At 46.7% G+C, this 24,804-nt stretch overlaps 1 protein-coding gene across 7 annotated transcripts in view; it reads right to left on the bottom strand.

Moving 5' to 3' along the window:
* TENM2 (teneurin transmembrane protein 2) overlaps nucleotides 1–24,804 on the bottom strand; it is a 3,863,575-nt gene that overhangs the window by 1,621,927 nt on the left and 2,216,844 nt on the right. The window contains exon 1 of one of the 7 annotated variants that reach the window (XM_069654295.1): nucleotides 8,935–9,827. The exons of the other annotated variants lie outside the window; for them this stretch is intronic. Within the exon in view, the coding sequence (XP_069510396.1) occupies nucleotides 8,935–8,980 (46 nt within the window). The 5' untranslated portion in view covers nucleotides 8,981–9,827. Of the gene's footprint in view, nucleotides 1–8,934; nucleotides 9,828–24,804 lie in introns of those variants that run through there. 7 annotated transcript variants of the gene reach the window in all.

Raw genomic sequence — 24,804 nt, 5'->3', positions numbered from 1 at the left:
TTGTGAAGTTCGGGTAGGATGAGACACAACCCTTTCATTGCCTCAGCACACTTCCTTCCTTTATACACCAGTCTCAAACCCTACTCCTTGAGGAATACACTTCTCAGCATTGACACACACTACTGTCAATGAGTGTCCCTGCGCACAAGGTGGAACGAGTGCGATTCAGGACAGGAGCTGTCTTTCATGAACATCAAAGCTATTAGCTGTTGAGGGCTGTGCCACCTACCAGCCAGCACGATTTGCTTGTATACTTTGGATCTGGCAGCAAATTTCAACTCTGTCGACCATGACACGGTCAGTGGCTTGCTTCATTCCGATGGCCTATGCGGCCTGACTTTAAAGTGGCACAGCCCTTTCAGAGCATTAAAACTGAGTCAGAAGCTTTGACGTGGGATGATTCAACAACTGCGCAGCTGGCCCTCTGCGTCCCTCAGGGTTCAATCGTATTGCCCCCTCTTTTTAATGCATAAAGTCGCCCAGGGTTAACACGGTTACACTTTTAGTGATGTAATTTGTCATGTGCTCTGATGATATCCAGACACTTGAAACACTTGTGTACGAGCGCGATAGAAATAATATATCAATCAATCAAAAAAAACCTCCTCACATATGAGGAGGGTCTATGCAGCTCTACGTTTAAACATTGCATAGAGGAAAAATGACCTGATTGCACTAAAAACGACTGAAGGTACTCAGTCAAAAAGGAAGTCCTTGATTTTGGTACAAGGCCCCCTCTCCGGTGCAGTGCATACTGGCCAGATACTTTGGGGACTTGCCCCGAGCTGGTTCCAAGTGGGCCAAACGTGGGCATTGTATTAGATTCTGAACATTCCTTGGGTCCATAGATTAATACCCCGATGAAATAATATTTGTATTGTTTGAAGTTGCGTCACCATCTCCGGAAATGATTCTCTACAGAACAGAGAATGTTCTTGCGGGCCAGGGCGGATAGCTCAGGGGCAACGTATTTGTCTTGGAAGCAAGACAACGCATAGCAAAACAAATTTAGAATCACGGTCTAAAAGAACAATTATAATTATAATAATTGCGTAATGCTTTTCTTTCCCGTAATTTGGATTACTGCCATGCGCTATATCTTGCCCCCCCCCAACAAAAGTAGTCACCTACAGTGAATCCAAAATGTGTCGGCTCATTTCTTTTCTAATTTACAAAATGAGACCATATTAAGGAAATCTAAAAGAACTTCACCGGTGGTGAAGTGCATTTAATTTAATGCACTATGCCTAAGGCATACAGGCCTTTATAAACTAGGACCTTCGTTTTTCCGAATATGTATATTCTCCGTCTAGGCCTCTTCCCTCGCCAGCACTTCGATCATTATCTGTGCCACGTGCACGTCACTAACATTTAGGAGGTAGCTCTTTCCAGTTGTTAATGGCTCCGAATGAAAAAGAGTGATAATCCTCCTCTTTTATTAACCTTCTGTGTCTATTGTCCTTTCCAAATCCTCATTTAAGTTCAAAATGATGGTCCATCCAATATATTAGTGCAAACCTCAGTCCTGTTCTCCTGATGCCGGATAGGAGACTGCGCCCTACACGCACTGCCCTGTGATGCTTCTGAAATTCCTAAGCGTGCTGGCAGACACTTGTTCATCTCTCCTTCTAATGTACTGTGTTTCCACCCATCACAAACGAGCAAAAGGTAGACTTGATAGGCTCTATGCGACAGAACTATCTGTGTCTGATGCCAGCAGAGCCTGGGTGGTTCACCATTCTGCATTTCATTGCCTTTACATTGCAAATGAGTTGCTTTGCTTGCAATGGATGGTGTGTTGCATGGTGGAGGCAATGATGTACTATAGGAATTGCTGCATGATCACCGTAGGACCAGGGGATGTCGTTTTTGGAGGAAGACCTACTTGTCGTGACATAGACCAAATGACAGGTGAGTGCTCAAATCGTGAAACAGACCTATGTCTTGCACTTCCCAAGATACAGCTCAGGTTTTTTTTTTTACTCCGGAGCTTAATTTATAGTTGCTGAATATTATGTGCCAACGGTAGGGCTCCTATTTGAGTTCCTCCTAATTTGATGGCAGGGATCTGTTACATTTGCACTTCAGCGTAAAGTGGACACCAGCACCAAACCTAATTTGCACAGCAGAGTGCAAACGGAGAATGTATAAATGTGGAATACACACTTGTACACCACCCTTTTGCACTCAGGCGTGCATATGAAGCCTGCGGAGGCCACCGGCTTTTTGCAAGCCAAAACAGTACAGGATAAACCAAGTAGGAATGCCAACTTACATCTCGTATATTAACGTGGCACTCGATAGTTCCCTACTCTAGACATTATATACCATACCTATTGTATATGGGGATCAACAATACATTCAACAGGACAGCGCCATATTGTGTCTGGTCCTATTCTTCACACCCTACAAAAACCATGGCCCGCATTCCGAGATTGGTGGTAGTAATGGCGCTATATGCGCCATGACTGCCACCAATAACGGGTCCGGCACCGGTGTAGTTCAATGGGGACTTACTTGTGTAGTCCGACCTTTGAGGGACCAGTAAGTCCCCATTGAAAATGCCATTCGCCATTCCCATTTGAGCCCGCATAGAGCTCAATGGGAATGGGGAGGGCGCAAATAACGGGCTTGTGAATGGCAAGCCCATTATTTGCACCCTGGTCCCCTAACGGGACCCATAAGGTACGTTTGGTCCAACCAGGCAAACCTTACGGGTCCTGTTAGGGGACCTTGGAATCGGGCGGTAGGTGATTACCAGCACCGGTCTCCTTACTGGTGCCCGGTATCCCCTACCGCCCGACTCGGAATGAGGCCCCATGTCAGGGAGCAAAGCTAAGTGATGGCTGATACAGAAGTGACTTTTAAAGGGTGAGAGTAGGGTTATTGGAGGCAAGCTAATTTCTGGCAGGAATATACTTGAAACGCATCCAACGCGCCATAATGTACTTATTAACATTTGGAGCCAATGCAGTTGTTGTGTTAGATATGTTGCTATCACGGGTTTGTTGGTTTCCAAAAGGTACACTTTCCTCTCTTATTAAAACAATGTGATGATACGTCTTGTCGCATATTGTTGAATTGTCCAGCCTGTGTAGCATTTTACCAATGGCCTGATATGGACAAGTAGTAAAGTCTAGCCTCAGCGGCAAAACACATATAAATGAAGACAATCGTGCATTGTCCTCCATTTTAATGTGCTCATGAATGTGTGTGCCATTCAACACGCTCATTGCCTTCTCAGGATGCAGGTGGGGTTATTCATGCTCATTTCTCACCCATTGTCTGCCCCTTGCAAATGGCTGCTAAGGGACTAGGCTAGTGGCAAGGGAGGGGCGGGACCACATCTGTACGCCCTACCAGATGGGCAGGATATTGCAGGTAGAGGAAACCTGGAAGCAGCCACAGGGGGAACTATTACCCGGAGTGGCAGAACTATGCATCAGTATCAATGGAGCCTATTCAGGTGAGTGCCAACTTAAGTGAGGGCTAGAGGGCATGGTGGAGAGTCAGATGAGCCCCCCCCACCCTGATCCCCCTGTATTTGGTAGTGAAGCCTGAAGGTGGCCGGTAGGCTCCGCACCTGAAATGTAATGGGTTTAATGGACATATCAAACATTAAATGGCATTGGCTGACATTTTTTTGAAGCGCTTTAGTCTGAGCTTGGCATAGAATGAAAGCAACTGGACATGCGAAGCTGTGTATTAAATATGGTAATGTGTCATGCATGTGGGGCCTTGATTGCCAGTGGATGCCATTATTGGGGTGTGTGGGGCTCTGCTTTGCATAAGACAGCAGCAACGTGCACATGCCAAGATGCATGCATAGAACAACAACAAAAAACACACACTACTTGTGGGTTACATTATTCAATGCAAAGACCAACGCTATCGACGTTGTCGATGATTGCAGTCATTGTTTTCAATGGCTGAAACACGAGAGGAAGTCATAGTATGTGTTTGGGAAGAGGGGCCTGGGAACGAGGTGGCTTCGGCTGCATCCCAGGTTTTGCGTTAGCTCTGCTCATGAGCCATGTATGTCTGAGGGATCTTCCTCTTCTTTGTATGCACAGTTTCATTTGTTAAGGATGCATGTCGTACGTCTTGTTAGCGCTACTATACCCCCTGGCCTGTGACATGCACTTTATAAATATGAATAAATAAATAAATAAATATTGTACGGGAAAGAGAGATCATAAAATGTTTTTAAAACGAGGAGAGAGGAAGCTAGAGGATGATTTGTTTGAAGGAGAGAGGGAGGAAAAGAGTGTGAGAGAGTCGATATGTATGCGTGTGTTAGAGAGAGTGAGAGAGGGTGAATAGCTGTGTGACAGTGGTGTAAAAGTATGTGTTAGAGAGATGTCAACGGCCTGAAAAACCCTGCATGTATGAATCATCAATGTGATCTAATTGTATCCATGGCACCATATTCAAAATAAGTCTCTGTATGGAGTCAAGCAGCACACGTGTGCATGTCTTCATTAATATATTGTTGCACTGCATACGGCGATGTAGCCCTGGATTTTAAAAGGGTGCGGCAAAAGAAACAATGTTCAGATTTCAAAGGGTGGATGTTCCGGTGGGCGATTGAAACCCACAGCTCAGAACCTGGGAGTGAGGCAGCACTTCTGCAAGTGGCAGGGTTGTCTCTCTGCGCTTGCATGCGCACATCGAGGGGGGGCGTGTCCATACAGGTAGAAGATGCGGGTGACGCCCCCCTCTCACTCCTCCCTTTGACATGTTGTGAAAATAGAAAGATTCTAAAACAATGTGCACATTTCTTAAAAAACATAGTTGTAGAAGCAGTTCACAGGTGTGGTTGGAAGTGTTACATTAATCACCCCTGAAACACTCTCAAAAGAGTTGTAAACACCATTCACGGCCGAGGGGCGTCAATCCTCATTGTGTCGGTTGTTTTCTCCCCTAAATCGTATGCTCGGTGTAAATGAGTGAGTGCACGCGGAGACAGCGAGCCCTCGGTCCCATTCTGAGTACACACGGCGACAGGGAGCCCGCGGTCCCATTCTGAGTACACGCGGTGACAGGGAGCCCTGCGGTCCCCTTCTGGGTGCACACGACAGCAGTGAACTCTCCAGTCCCATTTTGGGGGCACACCGCGGCAGTGAGCCCCGCGGTCCCATTCTGAGGGCACACGGCGGCAGGGAGCCCTGCGGTCCCATTCTGGGGGCACACGTCAGCAGCAGCCCTGCGGTCCCATTCTGGGGGCAGACGGCAGCAGGCAGCCCTGCGGTCCCCTTCTGAGGGTGGTCCCATTGCCATGCTGGCATCGCAACGCATTAGAGCAATGCGAGATGTGTGCTTGCCCCATTTGCAAGGACCTCCGGCTGCAACCAATCGTGCGAGCATCGCCCTAGGTACTCCCTCTGGCCCAGGGCCCTAGGAATCTACACTGCCAGGGAAAGCCGATGTATTACAGAAAGGCATTGGCTAATACTGCAAGCACGTGCAGCACGTCCGTGGATGTAGGCGCAGCGCCTGGTGGGGAATACAGTGTGTGATGACCAGAGGTGTGCTGTATGACTGCAGTGAATGGGCGATGCACACATGCGTGCTTTTCCGGCATGCAGAGAGTTTTGATGAGCCCCTGGCGTGGGGGGAAATGCCAGTGTGCCCATATACTGTACAGCTATCGGCTATGGGGATATCTGGCGTGCACAATGCTATCACGCCCCATACACAGCTAGCGTGTGCTTTCCTAGATGGGTACATGTGTATATCATACGTGTGTGCGTGTGTTTGCGCACGCAGCCGGGGCATGCGCGCCGGGGACCGCATTCACGGCGTTGCACCAGATTGTCTGAAAAAATAAATATTCCCACAGATAGAGGTCAGTGCTCGCCTGAAATTACATCAAATGGAGCACGTGCATTAGAATTCGAATTTCCTCGGGGATAGCTTTGTCATTTTATCAAAGCGATTACCAACACAGCAGTTTCGGAGCAAGGAGAGCAGAGTGTGTGCCTGCATTCGCTTCCTCGTGTACAGCTCCGTTTGCGGCGAACGTTGCAAGCGGAAAGCGCCCAGAAACGTTAGAATTCTGAGTTGCTACAGAAGCTATTGGGCGCGCGCGTTTCTGCCCCACTGACATCGGGAGCAGCAGGGGACAGGCACGTGGCCTGGCGACAGTGCCCCGCGCCCCCTTCAGCGCGCTGGACACCAGCATTCGACTGCGTCCCTTTCAATGCACTCGAACATTACACGAATTCTGGGAGTGCGCCGCGCACGTGTACTCGTAGTTCTCCCAAATGTGGTGAACACGGTGTGCGTGGTTACACACAGCTACAGTAATACACGTTGCTAATAAAGGTAGTGCGTGTTGGCACTTACTAAAGGTACATCTTCCTCGTCAAAAAGGTGCATTTCGTGTCTGACAAGATTGGCAGTTCTGGCAAGACGCTGCCTTTAAAACGTAAGCATCCGGTCTTATTACAAAATAGTTATAGATCTTCAATCGCCAATCAATAGTGGTGGTGGGGGGGGCTGAATTCTACCGCCTACATCATCAAATAGGTGCTCTGGCTTGTGTAATACCCCCAGCTTGTGGCTAACGGTTTTCCTGCTGCTCTACAGCGACACCTACTGGCCGCGCGGCAAAAAACTGCTGCTCCTACCCATCCACTGCTTTATGGGACGGACGGGATTATATGAAGTTTGAACATGTGGCTCTGACACGAGTTTCTACGGGACTAAAACATGAATTGGCTCGTAGCTTCCGGGGGCAACAGACTGACCTCCTGTGCACAGCGAGGGACGAGCCTTCGGCTGTTGGCAATCCCAGGGTGCCCCAGCTCGGAGATCTCCCCTCCAAGGGCTGCCTTCCACTGTACCGGACTATGGGGGCTTGCTTGCCCCCTAAGAGATAGGACGGGAGAAAGGGTCGGACTGCGGCTTAAATAGAAAAAAGAAGACTGCAGACGACGTGACACGAAGGGCAGCCCTCACACTGCACGTCGTCAATGTAAGAGCGGGCAGTTGGCATTGCCAGGGCTCGCGGGTCAGGGGCTGCCAGGGCTGTGCGCTGCTCCTGTGTATAGACAGCTCGCTACGCGCAGTTTCCAGGACAGGCGCGTGGGAATCAGGTATCCAAGGAGGCCCAAGAGTGCAGCGTTAATGGGAACGGTATTGACGGTGTACAACAAGTACAAAGCAGACGTGCAGATTGCGCGGTACGGTGCAAGCTGAGGATAGTGTGTGCGCGTCCCCAGGACTTGAAGGCAGAGACCCTGCACGGCGATCCTATATCAGCGGACCAAGCAGACACCCAACGTAGCCACGGTCGTTTTCGATCAGCACTGTGTGGGCAAGCCGGTGCCATGTTTGCCATCCTAGGCATCCGTGATCACAAGAGACTCCCCCAAAGAGCCACGTGCCTGTGGCCGAACCGATTGCCTGGTCCCGCTCACACGAACAGAAGCAGACACACACATTGAATGGCGAGGGTCGAGACGTGAGCCCAGCTCTGTTATGCCCAGAGCAGTTCACATAGATAAGAACCTGCTTCAACCAGGGGCCATTACGGTGTCCGCAATCCAACACCGAACCTTTTCCTCCCACACTTCATCCTCGACAGCAACTTCTGACAGATATTCAAGCAACAACTCTGGCGGGCGTTTGACTGGAAAAAAAAGCCGCGCCAGCGTCGGCGCCACCCTGGTGTCGGAGGCGGTGCAACATGCTGTTGCCGCCCGGAGGCGATATCGTCCGCAGAGAGCTCTCGTGTTCACTTTGCCAAATGCGATTTAGTAAACCTGGGCAGGGGCAACACGAGCCCCTGGGGACCCCCAATGAGGCTCTAAAGCGTGCGCATTGAATCTGAAGGCACACGCGGGCGCCTCGAGTCATGCACGCAGGGGTAACGGTGCCATCGCGCCCGTGTTAGTGCGATAGAGTGATGGCTTCCCACCCCAAGTAGCTCTCCCTGGAGTACTAGAGTCCCGTCTCCACAACCCAAAGCCAGGGATGTCCAGATTCCCAATCACGGCGTGCACGCGATAGTGAACCAGTGTGCACGCCACCTCTTGCAATGCACACACACTCATCTGTCATTCCAACACTGGGCATGACGGGGGCATGTGCGCAGGCACACGCGCGAAGCGAGGCATCACAAACGAGATTTAGAAAGCTGCTGCGTAGAGGATGCCCGCATTAACCAACATCGCCAGAGGTTAAAGTGTCCTAAGAAGCAACAATCCAGTCCATGAAGCTCACACCTGCACGCACACGTATTCTATGCCAGACACACTACTCCACCTGGGATCCGGACGTCGTTCAGGCAGCTCGCCGACTCCCTAACCCAGGAAGCATCCACTGGCCACCCTAGCCATTTGGTGGCCGCCGGCTGACAGGCAGACGAGAGCGCCATCCAGCTCTCCACTCCTGCTCAACCCCTAGTCCAAAAAAATGCACCCCCGTACCAACACATACACATATCCACGGTGTCTGCAAGTTGACAAATGGACCAGAACTAACGCTGTAATCGCCCTCTCGTGCATTACGTTGACAAAACAATCCTACACCATAAAAATGTGCTGTTGTTGACAAAAGCGTGTTGTGGGATACCAGTTGTTTTTGAGTTTCTTATGTTTAGGTCCCAATACCAAAGAGTAGTGGGGCTGCTTCTGTGGCATGCGGGGTCCCTTTCTCCAGAACGCCGCCAAAGAAGCTGACATCCCTACTCCCCCAGAAACGCCGGCGTCTTCCAAAACTGCACCCCGGAAGGGAGCCACCTGAACGGGCCGCGGCAACATCCTGGCAGCCGTCGGGAGGCTGCCACATCCAGAGCCCCCTCCCTCCCCCCGAACGTTGCAATCCATCCGCCGGGCGGCGGGCATCGCCTCTCCGGTGCCCGGGCAGCGCCAGCAGAGTTCAGCCGCACACATGCAGGGAGCAAGGCAAAGCAGGCGCGTCTCTCACCTGCCTCGGGCGAAGGCTTCCGTCCCTTGTTAGCAGAGTGAAGCATCGCTAACCCCCCCTGGCCAGAGCCGCCGTCGCCACCACCAGCATCAGAGTGCACAACGTCCTCCCCAAGTCCCCGGCGGCCACGAAGCGCCGGCGCCTCGGCTGCTGGAAGTGCTTCGGCCGCTGTCCCTTGCCGGTCCCTCCAGCACCGCTACTCCACCTGGCCAGTCTTCCGCGGGGAGGCAGGAGCGCACCGAGCCCCGCACACGAGCACTCCAACTCGCTGGAGAAGCTGCGAGCTCTGGCTGGAGCCGCGGCGGAGAGGGGCGCGTCAATGGAATGTGACAGCGTATGTGCATCAAAGGGTGGGAGGGAGGCAGGCAGGCAGGCAGCGAGGAGGAGGAGGAGGAGGGGAGAGGGTGACGGAGGGCGAGGAGCAGGGAATAGAAAGGAGCGAGCCTCCGGGATGCAGGGGCTTCTCGGGATGAAGCCGACAGCCTTCCTCCCGCGCCTGCTGGCTCTATTTCAGCGGGCGCCGAGCCGTCCTCTCGCACAGCAGCATGTCCATCTAGGCGCAAAGGCGTCCGTCCTTTTAACTTCGAGGTTTTCAACCCGAGGTAATCACGGGCTGGACCCGTTCAGCGGAATTCTCGGCGGCGCGACACCTGTGCTGGTGTGCGGCGCGTATCGACGCCTTGTTTAACATATCTATCGGAGCGTGAATGGAAGCTGCTAATAAGTTCCGCCATTTGCTGCGCAGCGCAAGCGCGGCGGCAGCGTTATCCTGCGCCCGCGCAACACAGCGCACCACAGGCACCTCCTGCCGCGAAAGGGTTTGACTGCGAGGCACTGCACGCATATACGTTCACGTCCTTTCTATCCACACAATATGCGACGTCCTGCGAGAGGTCGAGCCATAGTAGCATTCTCGCATCTAGACGCTAGAATCGGGCTTGGTACAGCTTCCAGAACGCACAGCACGGAGGTTTGCATTCAGAGTCGTTCAAGTTATGGTTGGTCTCGAGTTAGGGAAATGCTTCGCAACTGGACTCGTTAAAAGGGCGGGAGTGTGGGGGACCCCTTACTCGCCGTCGCGCTGGCATTCCTCGCATGCGGGATTAATGACGGCATTTTATTTAAGCCCCTGCAGACACATCCGGCCGAATGTCCCCGGGTATTAAGATCACACTGAACAATAAAGCAGCACCCCAATCCCGCGTGTACACATTGCGGGATCCCAGCAGCGGCACAGTCCACTGCACACATTGCCATTCCCTGTATGGAACGCGGGCGCGCATCTTTACTCCCACACACCAAGGCCGAGCGCTGGAAGAGGCGCATTGAGCGAGTGCTCACTGCGACACCTCAGCAACGGCAAGTGTGCAAGACACGCTCTCCCGGAGGACGGGAAAACATGCCACTCACCCTCTCCGTTATTGGCATTTCCCAATTAACCGCCCCCGACCCCCGCCCCCTATCTCTTTCTGAAACGTGTTCGCGCGGGTTTGTTGCTCTGGATTGACAGGTGCCACACGGATTCGGAATGGTGCTTGCTTTCATCTAATTGCCTCTAGGGAAAGTTGCAATATAAAGCACGTTACTCCTCTTTGCTTGAACGTGGAGAATGCACGGTTATACACGTAATCCATGCCCCCCAGTGCTTGAGAGGCAGGACACCTGCACGCTATCATTGGGCATTTATAATCTATATATATCTATATAGTTTTGTTTTAAGTAACCACACATGCGCCCATCTCTTCCCATCAATGCCACGCATGCGCCAATATCTCATGTGCCTATCTCTTCCCATCAATGCCACACATGCACCTATCTCTTCCCATCAATGCCACACATGCGCCTATATCTCATGTGCCTATCTCTTCCAATCAATGCCACACATGCGCCTATATCTCATGTGCCTATCTCTTCCAATCAATGCCACACATGCACCTATCTCTTCCCATCAATGCCACACATGCGCCTATATCTCATGCGCCTATCTCTTCCCATCAATGCCACACATGCACCTATCTCTTCCCATCAATGCCACACATGCACCTATCTCTTCCCATCAATGCCACACATGCGCCTATATCTCATGTGCCTATCTCTTCCCATCAATGCCACACATGCGTCTATATCTCATGTGCCTATCTCTTCCCATCAATGCCACACATGCACCTATCTCTTCCCATCAATGCCACACATGCGCCTATATCTCATGTGCCTATCTCTTCCCATCAATGCCACACATGCGCCTATATCTCATGTGCCTATCTCTTCCCATCAATGCCACACATGCGCCTATATCTCATGTGCCTATCTCTTCCCATCAATGCCACACATGCACCTATCTCTTCCCATCAATGCCACACATGCGCCTATATCTCATGCGCCTATCTCTTCCCATCAATGCCACACATGCACCTATCTCTTCCCATCAATGCCACACATGCACCTATCTCTTCCCATCAATGCCACACATGCGCCTATATCTCATGCGCGTATCTCTTCCCATCAATGCCACACATGCACCTATATCTCATGTGCCTATCTCTTCCCATCAATGCCACACATGCACCTATCTCTTCGAATCAATGCCACACATGCGCCTATATCTCATGTGCCTGTCTCTTCCCATCAATGCCACACATGCGCCTATATCTCATGTGCCTATCTCTTCCAATCAATGCCACACATGCACCTATCTCTTCCCATCAATGCCACACATGCGCCTATATCTCATGTGCCTATCTCTTCCAATCAATGCCACACATGCGCCTATATCTCATGTGCCTATCTCTTCCAATCAATGCCACACATGCGCCTATATCTCATTTGCCTATCTCTTCCAATCAATGCCACACATGCACCTATCTCTTCCCATCAATGCCACACATGCGCCTATATCTCATGTGCCTATCTCTTCCCATCAATGCCACACATGCACCTATCTCTTCCCATCAATGCCACACATGCGCCTATATCTCATGTGCCTATCTCTTCCCATCAATGCCACACATGCGCCTATATCTCATGTGCCTATCTCTTCCCATCAATGCCACACATGCACCTATCTCTTCCCATCAATGCCACACATGCGCCTATATCTCATGTGCCTATCTCTTCCCATCAATGCCACACATGCGCCTATATCTCATGTGCCTATCTCTTCCAATCAATGCCACACATGCACCTATCTCTTCCCATCAATGCCACACATGCGCCTATATCTCATGCGCCTATCTCTTCCCATCAATGCCACACATGCACCTATCTCTTCCCATCAATGCCACACATGCGGCTATATCTCATGCGCCTATCTCTTCCCATCAATGCCACACATGCACCTATCTCTTCCCATCAATGCCACACATGCACCTATCTCTTCCCATCAATGCCACACATGCGCCTATATCTCATGCGCGTATCTCTTCCCATCAATGCCACACATGCGCCTATATCTCATGTGCCTATCTCTTCCCATCAATGCCACACATGCACCTATCTCTTCTCATCAATGCCACACATGTGCCTACATCTCATGCGCCTATCTCTTCCCATCAATGCCACACATGCACCTATCTCTTCCCATCAATGCCACACATGCGCCTATATCTCATGTGCCTATCTCTTCCCATCAATGCCACACATGCACCTATCTCTTCCCATCAATGCCACACATGCGCCTATATCTCATGTGCCTATCTCTTCCCATCAATGCCACACATGCGCCTATATCTCATGTGCCTATCTCTTCCCATCAATGCCACACATGCACCTATCTCTTCTCATCAATGCCACACATGTGCCTACATCTCATGCGCCTATCTCTTCCCATCAATGCCACACATGCACCTATCTCTTCCCATCAATGCCACACATGCGCCTATATCTCATGTGCCTATCTCTTCCCATCAATGCCACACATGCACCTATCTCTTCCCATCAATGCCACACATGCGCCTATATCTCATGTGCCTATCTCTTCCCATCAATGCCACACATGCACCTATCTCTTCCCATCAATGCCACACATGCGCCTATATCTCATGCGCCTATCTCTTCCCATCAATGCCACACATGCACCTATCTCTTCCCATCAATGCCATACATGCGCCTATATCTCATGCGCCTATCTCTTCCCATCAATGGTGCAAGCACAGTTTGTGACCTAAACCTTAATTTCCCCCACCTGTATTGTTATGTATATAATTGTATTTTGTATCAATCACCACTTTATCCGTGGCACAGCACAATACACTTCTCTCAATCTAAATAAATCACACAACTTAGTTGAAAAGAAAGAAAAAAAACACAATTCTTTACTTTCTACACATTTCACATCCAGAAATAATTAAACTGATCAGTAAAGAAAAACAATTATGCATGCAATGCTGTACAATTTCGATTTTCCTGTGCGCTTAAAAGGGCTAGCAGTTTGGTTTACTGATTCATATGGTACACTGCCTATGGCAATTATGATTTGGCCAACACCTTTTTTTTTAAATAACACAAGGTAATTCAGCAGTTGTTCTTTTTTTTTTCCCGACCCCACCACCCCTACTTTGGTTTGTGTTGGGGAAGTCAGAAAGAAAAATTGGGATGAATTAAGAATTTGGGATTTCAGAACCCCCTCCACTGAAATGCATTTGTTGGGAAGCTGGATGGTAAACATTGGAAGGATTTCAGAATTTGGGATCCCCCCCGCACACTTAAAGGCCTGCATGGGGAAGCTGAACAGAAAATGTGCCCAATTAAATTACAGGATAAAGGTTTCTGTGCCTTCTGGGAATGTGTTTTGTTAATTTCAAATTTTAACAAAAAAACATCCTGTGGTGTTCCGCCAAATGAGGAATTAATAAAATTAATATTTTGAGTTACATAGGCTAAGGATCTACACAGTTTTGACCGCCCTTGCCCACTATAGAAGGAAAGGATTTAAGACCAGCAGACTCCCCCACGTTTGGGTTTAAAAGGGTTCAAGTCTACTTACATTGAGAACCTCTGTTAAAAGTTCAGGAAAGCCAGCTCCATTTCACAAATCTCTGGAAGGACAGGGCAATGATGTGGTCACCCCACTCTCAAGGATGGTCCCCAGCTCCCCACCATAGAGCCCAGTCAGCTTTTAAGCCTTCTCAGAAAGGTACAACTAAAACCAATAGCAATATCTGCAAACATTCCTTTTGGTGTTTCCTGGCAGCTGTCAGATGTCAATTTTTAGCAGCTATCTTTGAGGTGCTAATTTTAGAATCGCTCCCTTTCGCTCTTAGTGCATCCACTTTCTATAGCAGCGATGACACCGTCAAGTTTACAATATTGGGGAGTACTCTGCAAGAGTTCTCGCAAATCCAATTGGACAGTTACCCTTCTCTCTTCTTCCAAATCCATGCTCTCTGTAAGGATTGACTTAGGAGACTGGAGCAGACATATGGCAGCTTCCATTTGCAATCCCATTTGTTCTCATGTCAAATTTTTGGTAAAAAGTAGTTATGTGGCAACAACACTTCATAATTTTACTAGTAACTGCCATAATATATATATTTATACATATATATATTTCATAAAAACTTTGTACTAAATACACAGAGTGAAATGCACTCCTGGGAACAGCTGGGGATCCAGAGTCCTTTCAGCAAAAAGAAGTCATCACTGCAAATCCAGGCAACCCAGAATATCTTTATTGGTAAATGTGCCCTAGAGAAAAAGAAACCTGGTAAAATGATGACGCGTTTCACGGTATTCCAACTGCTTGATCACGTAAATAAAAAAATATATATATATATATTCCAATTCAGCTAATCAGGGGAAATTTAATAAAACAACAGTTGAGTCAGCACCATGTTGCACTGCCATTTGGTAATTTCTACTATTTTTGCAAAATGTATAATCATTCGGAACATGCAATGTTTTCCCCACATACCTAATTTTATGCCCTTCCCAAGAGGTGTTGCTAGGGGGCGGAGGATAGGAGGCTAAAGCCCTGGGTTCTTCTGGTTGTAGCCCCAGATATAAGCCCAGGGGCTGCAACCAAAAGGCTATAGTTACCCCTGAGTCCTGCCAATCCCAACATTAGCTTAGCCCTTGATCCTTTCCAGACCTAACAACAACCCTGCCTTCCCCAGTTCGCCAACTCTTAAATCGGGAGATGTTCATAGCAACCAGGAACCCCTTTTAGCTCGCCATTACAATTCCCTAAGTCGCAAGTGGAGGAATTTCATGTCACCAAAATTGCCTGTAAATTACCTAAAAAATGACAGATCAATCAAGATAGCACAACTTTTGGTTACGGAGAAAAAGGCCGAAGTTAGAAGAGTCCTTTTAAATTAATAGTAAATATTCATGTTGGCCAAATGGGAGCCCTGCTTCCTCCAGACCATTTGTCTCTTTGTTGTTTGAAGTTGGTTGTTGGCAGATCGTAAATACCTGGGATGCACCAGCTAGAGCCATTTGCTCTGCATCAAACTTCCTTTTCAAGACAGCAAGTCTGGGGGACACTTGGTTTTCAACACCTTTCAGGCAAGCCATATTTTTTTGTAATTCTAAACAGCTGAGAAGCAGGTCAGGCTTTCAGTGGGGAAGCCTTTGTGAAGTTTGTCCAGGGGCCCACCGTTTGTCCTTGGCTGAAAGAAACCCACATATTGCATGTTCTAACATCAGCCTTGATTCCATGACATATGGTGTGTTTTCAGGGTCCACTTTGCTTTTGCCCTGCAAGTACAGGGCTGTTTCTTTCAATCATTAATAAACACACACTTTTATTTATATCTTGTTAGTTTTTCTGATGGAAAGTGAGTCTGAATTGTCACAGTGTACCACCTTTTGATTGGTGTCAGTTTCAGTGAAAATGCTGCATTTATTTTCAGGCAGTAATGTGATGTGCTTTTCCAATCTGCACTTGGATTACATTTTTGTTTTTCGCCTTCTCTGGATTTCCCTTGCAGAAAGACACCTTTGCAATGCCGTTTTGGTGTCAGTGTTTAAAAATCCCTTTTTTCTGTGTGAATGGGAACTTTGAATTTCTTCTGCCTTTGTGAATTAAAAGTGCTGTGTTTCCTTTGGTAATGACAGGTGCGCCTTTTTCACATATCTCGTCAGTTCCGTTAGTTTGGGGCCTTTGATAACACCCCACAAACTACGACAGGAAGAACGCCAGATATCACCTGCATGCAGTGGCTAGCACTGGAAATTGGCTTTGCCCATGCTGTGAATTGTCCTGAAGAGGGCTGCATTTGGTGCATTCTGCATTTCTCCATTGCCAAGGGTTACACTCTTCTCCTGGACCCAACCAGTAGAATCCTTGCACCGCAGCTCCTGGGAAACTCTCACGGGGACCAACAGTAGAAAAAAAATCTCCAGTGACCCCCAATTGACCCATCTGGTCATTTGGGAGCACCAGTGTAAGGGGTAAGTAAATGCAAAGCATGTGTCCTCCATAGGATAACATTGAGAACAAGTATCTTTGTATACTTCCATTCAACTGATTTTAGTTCATCAACCCTGAGAAACCTGAAAAAAGAGAACACATTTTACTTACTCTGGTGGGTCAGAAGAAGGGACCAGACTTTAACTTTTTATTTTACTGCTACTGTTATTAACTGAAAGAAACACATGCCTATTTTTCCCTACACTAAGGGTTTCCCTACCTAACAAAGCTAACTAAGGTGCTTGTCAGTTGTCAGTGAGAGTCCAAAATCAGGATGAGCTAACTGTCCAAACTAAACTATTTTAACCCTACCACTATTATAACAACAAAAGCCAGGAGAATGACTCCCTTCTTCTATGAGCTGTCCATTCAACAAAGTAGCTTTAAGTAGTTGTTGGTAATTACTTTCATTAAGTCACACATTCCTACTACTGGGGTCTTCAAAGTTGTGATTGTCTCTTCCTTTTCTTTACTATTTCATGCTTTCCCTTTTCTCTGCTCTTACTCCACTTGTATTTATCCTTGTCCTTTCATAGGAAAACTTTGTCCAACACTGAGAACGTATTCCTTATCTTCCTGAGTTATTAATCTTTACTTCCCGGATGTTGGTCACTTTGGCCCTGGCCCTTGGTTTCTATTTCAGTCTAATATCTGAGGGTTGTCTCCTTGATCCCGTGGATTATAAACTTTCCTGTGACGATTATCATTCCACACCAATGCCTTAATTCAACAAGAGCAACTCGGAGTGTTCAGAAGTGATTATCTTTTTCTCCATTTCTTTTCTATACTTTATCTCAAGTGGAACAAGTATGAATGTTTCGGTAATGATTCTCTTTCTCTTCTTTGAACTCCAATTTCTTATTTTGACTGGGACCAGTGTAAGCATTCCAGTAATGTTTTTCTTTCTCTTTATTCAATGTCAATCTTTCCTTATTGAACATCAATCTCTCTCCTATCTTGACTGTGGTATGGGGGTTACAGTAAGGATTCTTATGCAATCCTTTGTCATGACTGGGATGAGCATACACATTCCATTAATGATTCTCTTTCAAAGTCTTATCTCGACTAAGACGAGTCTTTGTGTACCAGTAATGATTCTCTTTTTCTTCACTCAATACCATTCTCTGATCTTAACTGGGACGAGCATGAGCATGCCAGTAATGATCCTCATTCTCTTCATTCATACTTCATATCTTATTTGGACTGGGATGAGTATGAGCATGCCAATAATGATTCTCTTCCTCTTCATTCAATATCAATATCTGATCTGTACTGTGACGAGCATGTGCGTGCCAGTAACAATTTTATTTCTCATTACTCAATACAAATATCTAGTCCTGACTGGGACGAGTATGAACATGCTAGTTGTACTCTCTCTCTTTACTCAATGTGAATATCTTATCTTGACTGTGAGGTTTATGATTAGGAAGCACTGGGAACCGGCGGGGATAGCAACGATGGGGGATGTGTGGCAGGAGGGGAAGATACTGGAATTCGGGGAGCTGGTGGAACAAATGGGGTTGAGTGCGGGACAATATATTATGTATCACAGGGTGGTGCAACAAATTAAAGATACCTGGTCCGAAGTGGAACTGGCGGAGGAACCGGACACCACTTTGGATATGATATATGATATAGCAGAAGGAGGACACGAAACGTCTAAAGTGTATGAGATGATAATGTCTCAAGTGGGTAGGGAGGTGGTGCAACTTAGATTGGACTGGGAAGAAGAAGTAGGGGTCCCGATGAGTGATGGGATGTGGGAGACAGCACAAGGATATCATAAAAAGTATTGAGAAATGCTAGGCTGCAGCAGATACAGTTGTATGTAGCTCATAGGGCATACCGATGCCAAAAAAGATAGCTTAATTTATCTTATCATGACTGGAACGAGTATGAGCTTCCCAGTAACGATTCTCTAAGTCCTATTCTACAAATCTGTCTGAACAGAGAGCAAAGATGATGAGGAAAGTTCTGCTATTCCCACCCTAATCTGCCCTGAGATAGCACATGGCTGTTGCACTAAGGCCCTTCTAGCCTGGCTTTTCTAGGTCTCGTAATCCCTCCTGTGCCCTGCCATGGTGTCAGTCAACAGAGATTGTCATAGTTTTCTGGGAATTCCGTCAATCATAGTCTGAACATTACATGATACAGTGTACATCACATTGTAGAAACATAACATGATAACACATAATCCATTGTTCAATATATTGCAGGCAAATAGCAGGATAAACAGAATTGTAGTACATGAAAAAAAATGCATGCTTTGGAAATGGTGATTAGTACTAAAATTAAAGTTAAACATGTAAGTGTTGAGTCGGGAATATTTTGTGTTTCATCATATCAATAAATTATTGATTGCTGGCATGAGAACTGAATTGGCTCACGGGACTCTGTCAGCTATGATGCGGATACTGCATGTAAAGGTGTAGTGAGCAAAGTGAATTGAAATGCCAGCTTATTACCCCATGAAATGGATTGCAGTTGTGTGTTCAGTGATTAACAGGAGTCAATTTTCATGCAACATACATATTCAATGATGTGTCTCAGTAATAAGGGGTCATTGTGTGTTATGAAATGAATCCCCACATGCATATTTCTGCAAATAAGGAGGAGTGTTTGTGCTTTTTACAGTGCATCACATATTGTCAAATAGGAAGGATTTAAAAGGCACACAGTAAAAAAAAAAATATATATATATTCTCCTGAACCTGTTTGGAACAGGCGCAGCGGGTTGCACATTGCATGACAAAGGCAGTGCCATGAACTGCCACTGTACCACTTTCCTTTTTATCCCTCAAGCAGGGATATATAGATATTTCACATTAACAGGCCGTCTAAGGGGATGTCACTGCAAATTGTGCTCCCAGCGCATGTGTGTTGGGGGGAAGTCTCAGGTACCCTCTTTAGCTGGCCAACACTTTCGCTCTTCACTATCTGTACATCATGCACTAACTCTCACAGTTTTCTCACTTGAGACAGTTTTCTCACTTGAATATAGAAAACTGGAGAGTATAGAAGGTATGGGGATAGGCCCGGGGATTTACTGCATGTTAGGTTAAGTACAGGAGCAAGGGTGATCTATTTTTAGAGTCAATGAACTGACAAGGTTCTAATTAAGCATTAGAACCCGAGCGGCGGGGGCATTACCGACTCAGGTAATGCCCCAGGGCCCATAGGTAAGGACCCGAGCGAAGCGAGGGCCTTACCGAAGGCCCCGGCATTACCAGATTTGGTAATGCCCCCGCCGCTCGGGTTCTATTGCTATTAGTATCCCGGCCTGCAAAATTTGCTTGAACGGGGTACTAAAAGTAATTTTTTTCTGTCCTGAAACGCTGCGGCATTAAAACGCTGCGGCGTTTTGGGACAGAAAAAAAAACGACCAAGAAAATGGCCGTCGCCATGGAAAGGGAAAACGGAGTCCGTTTTCCCTTTCCATGGCGGTCATCGGGAGCGGACGCGCTGGGAACACTTGTGTTCCCAGCGCGTCCGCTCCCGAAAAAGGATAAAAAAAAAGGTAAGTCGGGTTGGGAGGGCGGGAGTGGGACGGGGAGGGAAAAAAAAAGTACCTGCGTCCCCGGCGGGGGACGAGGGAAGCCCCCAGCCGTGTGGAGGAGCAGAGCGGGGATGGCCCCGCTTCGAGTCTCCACACGGCTGGAGGCTTCCCTCGTCCCCCGCCGGGGATGCAGGATCAAGAAGGTAAGTTGGGGAGGAGGAAGGGGAGGGAAAAATAAATAAATAAAAGACTTACCCGAGTCCCCGGTGGGGGCAAAGGCAGCCTCTCAGTCGCGGGGAGGCTCGGAGCGGGGATGGCCCCGCTTCGAGCCTCCTCATTGGCTGAGGGGCTGCAACACCCCCCGCCGGGGACAAAGGCTGTGGAATCCCGACGGAGGGATTCCCGGCCAGGTAGGGACCTGGCGAGAGCCAATCAGAATGCTTGTTGCATTCTGATTGTCTCTCGCTGGGTTACTAATGTTCATTAATGATATTAATTCCATGACCTATACTTATATTTTGCCCTGAACTGCCCTTGTCACTGATATTTACTAAATGGCACTTATATTACTAGCCTCAGAGTGTACAAGGTTGAGCAAACCTGCTTTGACTTAAACTAGCTACACATATCTCTGCAGCAGATTAACTACACCATTGAGATACATTCAGCTATATTTACTTGGGATAATTAAAAAAAAAAGATATGTTTTCCAAAGCTGGGCTGAGTAGAGTTTATATTAATGCTTGTTGAAGAGGTGCTTCATATAGAGTGGTGTACATGATGACGTGCTTTCCATAGTTAGCAAATGGTGCCCTGTGTATCTCACATTAATGACAGTATTTTGCAAAGCATCCTGGTGTAACAATATATTGAGAGACCACACTTAACACACAGAGTTCCTCCCGATCAAGATGACCCAAAGCACACTGATTATTTTGCTTCAGCTAGCCCTTTCTATGAGTCATTTAGAGCCACGTAGATCCCTCCACCTGTGCCAACAATGAGCCAAGAACCAGCCCGGGGTATAAAGAGAATATATATTTATTTAAGTATAGATTCAATTAATAATTGCCTTCAATGATTACACACGCCACATTCTCTGTGGTACAAAACAAAGCAGCACAAAACACACTTTTTCCTTTTGTTTCAAATGCAGGGAAAACAGACAAATTGACATGTCTAACCTCTTGTCCCATGAACCCCTTTTGATGTTGAAATTAATACAACCGTGGCATGTTACTAGAGCATACATATCACTTAATATGTTTTAAATTTAAAACAACTGCGCAGTTTTGGTTGAAAGCAATTTCACATGCATCACTTGGTACGTTACATTTCACTCCACACTTGGACATGCTAGCAGTTTGAAATCACATAGACTTTTGATGGTTAGAACCCTTTTTCCTGTTTCCTCCAAAAGCAATTCAAAATCGACCTGCTATTAGGGTCACTTACTCACTCTCAGGAAAGAGTGTATAGATTTCATTGGAGAATTACACTTGTTTTCACTTTACAAAGCACTTCTCTCCCCAGCACCAACAACCCAGGCATCAGTTATAGGTGGAACCTCTGAGTTGAAAGGCATGTTTTGAGGAGTGGTGACAGTTAGTAATTTCGTTTTGGGATAAGGACACCCCTTTGTTTAAAGTTAAGGTGGGGGATGGGGGCAGTTTAGAATTTTGTTTAAGGACAAGGGCACCGCTTTGTTTAAAGGTAAGGTCTGGGGAGTGGGGACAGTTAGGAATTATGTTTTCGGGCAAACATACCCCTATGTTTAAAGGTAAGGTCTGGGAAGTGGGGACATTTAGGAATGCTGTTTTAGGTCAAGGGAACATGTGTACTTTAGGGAAGTCTGGGGTTGACAGGAAAAATAAATGCACCCCAATTACTTTAAATGACTATAATATATCTTCCCCCGAGGAACGAGCACAGAGGTTTCAAAATCCCCAGACCTATCCCAGCGTCAATCTATCTGGGAGTTAATTAAATTAATATTCAGTAAAATATGCTAAGGATCTGCACAATTTGTCCACCACCCACTATTCCTGGAAAATATTAAGGCGAGGCAGAACCTTGCACACCCGGTTTCAGATGGATCAATCTACTTAAATTAGACCTCTGTTTTTGGCACTCAGGAAAGACGTCAGAACTCCTCTTTGGACAGCACATGGTACTAATCAAACCTCAATCAAAGATTGTCGTGATCATCCATCCCTCATTTGGCTTTCTAATCGTAGGGCCAAGTCAGTCATTTAGGCTTTCATAGTTTCTATCTCCCATTCAAGGTTAAATCTCCATCTACTTGAGGCTTCTCCACCCAGTTATCCTCAGGCAGATGTGTCATGATTCACCCTGTTATATAATGGCAAGTCTCCTTCACAATGTTTTGGCAGTTTCCCCAAGATTTAGGCAAGCTTGTGCCCTCTCTTTCTCTCTGACAGGGTCAGCCAGTTTTTAATGCCTAAGTCCCACACCCAAAATATTAAGATCTGGGTGTGTTAACATATTAACCTTGCATTTTAATGGGACCTTTTACAGTCCTCCCATATCCCCAAGGTACATACCCCCTCTGCTGATGCTGTAAGTGATTTCAATCCGGCACACACCTAAATCGAAGCCTAGAATGTAATGCACAACTGAAATCCTTATTTATTTTTGTCTAAAAGTTCTTTATTTGGAACGATATACCACTCATATCACGCCCTCCTCCTGGAACCCTCCACCCCCCCGGTCACACTGAACCAGGAATCAGGCTGGTTTGCAAAGGTAAAGATGTATTTATGTATTTAAAATGTTATCACAATATGTCTTAATAGGTACACAACAATCACCAATGGGGTGATGTAACACTGAATGATCTCTTTAATACACAAGGAGTAACAGTGAGCAAACAATTCAGCACAGAAAACAATACTTGTGTGTGGTTTCAGATAGGATAGCACTTTGGTTAAAGGTTCTCCCTGCACACCCTTCAATCCCCCAATAGGCAAAGTAAAGATATAGGAGGAGAGAGCAGGTATTCAGGAATGGCAGAATTTAAACAGAATATCAATCCCACTTTCCCCCAGCAAACACAAGAGAAAACGGAATTGACTGTCAAGCTGTCAGAATGGCTTTTAAAGTTATCTTTAGAATAGACTGGGCAAAAACACCAAATATGGTCTAAATTTCGGAAAGTGTTATAAATTCTTATGGGAGCTGCTTTGGATACTTGCACGCAAACACCAGCAATGAATTAATACCAAGAAATAATTTGAAATCTTAAAATTCAAGTCGGAAGCAATTAAAAGCTGTTTTACACGTGTAAGAATTTCCCAAAACGAAAATTTGCAGCAAACTTTTCACTGGGCAATAATCGCGATAACGGGAGAACCATTTGGATTTGGAATGCAGCTTTAGACGTGATTTAAAGCTGTGGGTGTTAGCTACAAGCAGAAGCCATGTTGTTTTGAGCACAAGAACTGAGGAAGTTATAGGCGTTTTAGTAGAGGTCATTTTTTTGAGATAGGCGCAAAAATGGAAAACAGGAATGCACTTTTAAATGACAACAGGGTTTCTTATACTAGAGGATGACTATGAACAAAGTGAATACTACACAGGAACACAGCTACTTGATCAGAATGACTGCCTGTGGAGGAAACTTTCGTTCTTCAGATGCTTTAACAATACTAATCGTGGAGGAAGATAAGATGGTTTGGAAAGAGAGTTCGAAAATTCAAAAATACTCCTAACAATACAGGTTCTGAATGCAAGATAGGATGGGTTTAAGATAGGGATTGACTATGCATAGTACATATGCCAGTGACACAATTCTTTCTATAGATACTCACTGGATATGTTTTTAAATGGAACCGTCAATTCTGGTCAGGGAATTGGATCTGGTTTAAGACAGACAGCTGGGCTCATCGGACTGGATTGGTTCGGCAAGGCGCTCTGGTCACTGCATGTCAAAGGACCGGACTGGATCTGCAAGGCCCTCTGGTCAGAGCCTGATACAGGACTGGATTGGATCTGCAAGGCACTCTGGTCACAGCACGGCACAGGAATGGATGCAATCTGCCCTTCTTGGTTCTGATGATAGTTATTTTCAGCAGGCAAGCAGTATAGTGCAGCCCGGCTGTCTTTGGATGCTTCCCCTTAGGTTTGTGGGGTTCTGGTTCTGGAATTTGAGGCCTAGCTGAAAATGGTTCAGCTATGCAGTGGGCCTTTTGCTTTTGCCAAGTTTCTGGAGTCTGGAGCAAGGACGATGTAGAGTTCAGCAGTAGGGTGCTCTGCCAGCATCCGGATAGTGGGTGAATCTGTCTGTCTTTCTAAGTGGTGAGCTGTCTCTATTTATGCTATGATAAAGGGGGTGTGTGTGAGCTGGTTTAGCCTAAGCTTGCCCCTTTCGACAGGTGATTGGGTCAGAGTCTACTCTCTGCCTTGATAGGAGGAGAGAAATAGAGTGTCAACTTTATGGTGTGATTTTATGAGGCTGAGAGTCCACCCCTAGCCCCTGGAACACAAAATCAACTTTTGGCATAATATATATTTACATATGTGCAACCTCTATAACAATCACACTTAGAGATAACATATTTTACAAAGCGGCTACTCCTCAAACCCCGTAGCTGTGGGATCTTGTGTCCGCTTTTCACAGAATGTTGTCCTTTTCATCAGGAACACAATGTCCAATTTATAAGCAAATTTCTACAAGTGTGCGCATTTAAGATGGGCATAGGTGTGTACAGTTTCACAATTCTAGCGGAAATACATTTCGCGTAAAATCACATTTCTTGCCATTTCTTTCCAGAACATGTCACACGATTTTGCAACCTCTTGAAACGTGCAGCCAAAATTTAGATTCACAAATCTGTTACTTTTATATTTTTCACAATTTTGACTTGCAAGTTATAAGTCTTTAAAAAAAAAATCTTTGTTAATGTTCAGCCACAGATGGTTGTTTGGGTCCACCTCTTTTTGT

Source organism: Ambystoma mexicanum, chromosome 3q, assembly GCF_040938575.1.
Source record: "Ambystoma mexicanum isolate Mex_15411 chromosome 3q, UKY_AmexF1_1, whole genome shotgun sequence".
NCBI classification, from domain to species: domain Eukaryota; kingdom Metazoa; phylum Chordata; class Amphibia; order Caudata; family Ambystomatidae; genus Ambystoma; species Ambystoma mexicanum.
Note: the sequence above shows the minus strand (reverse complement) of the source record. Positions and strands in the feature narration are given on the sequence as shown.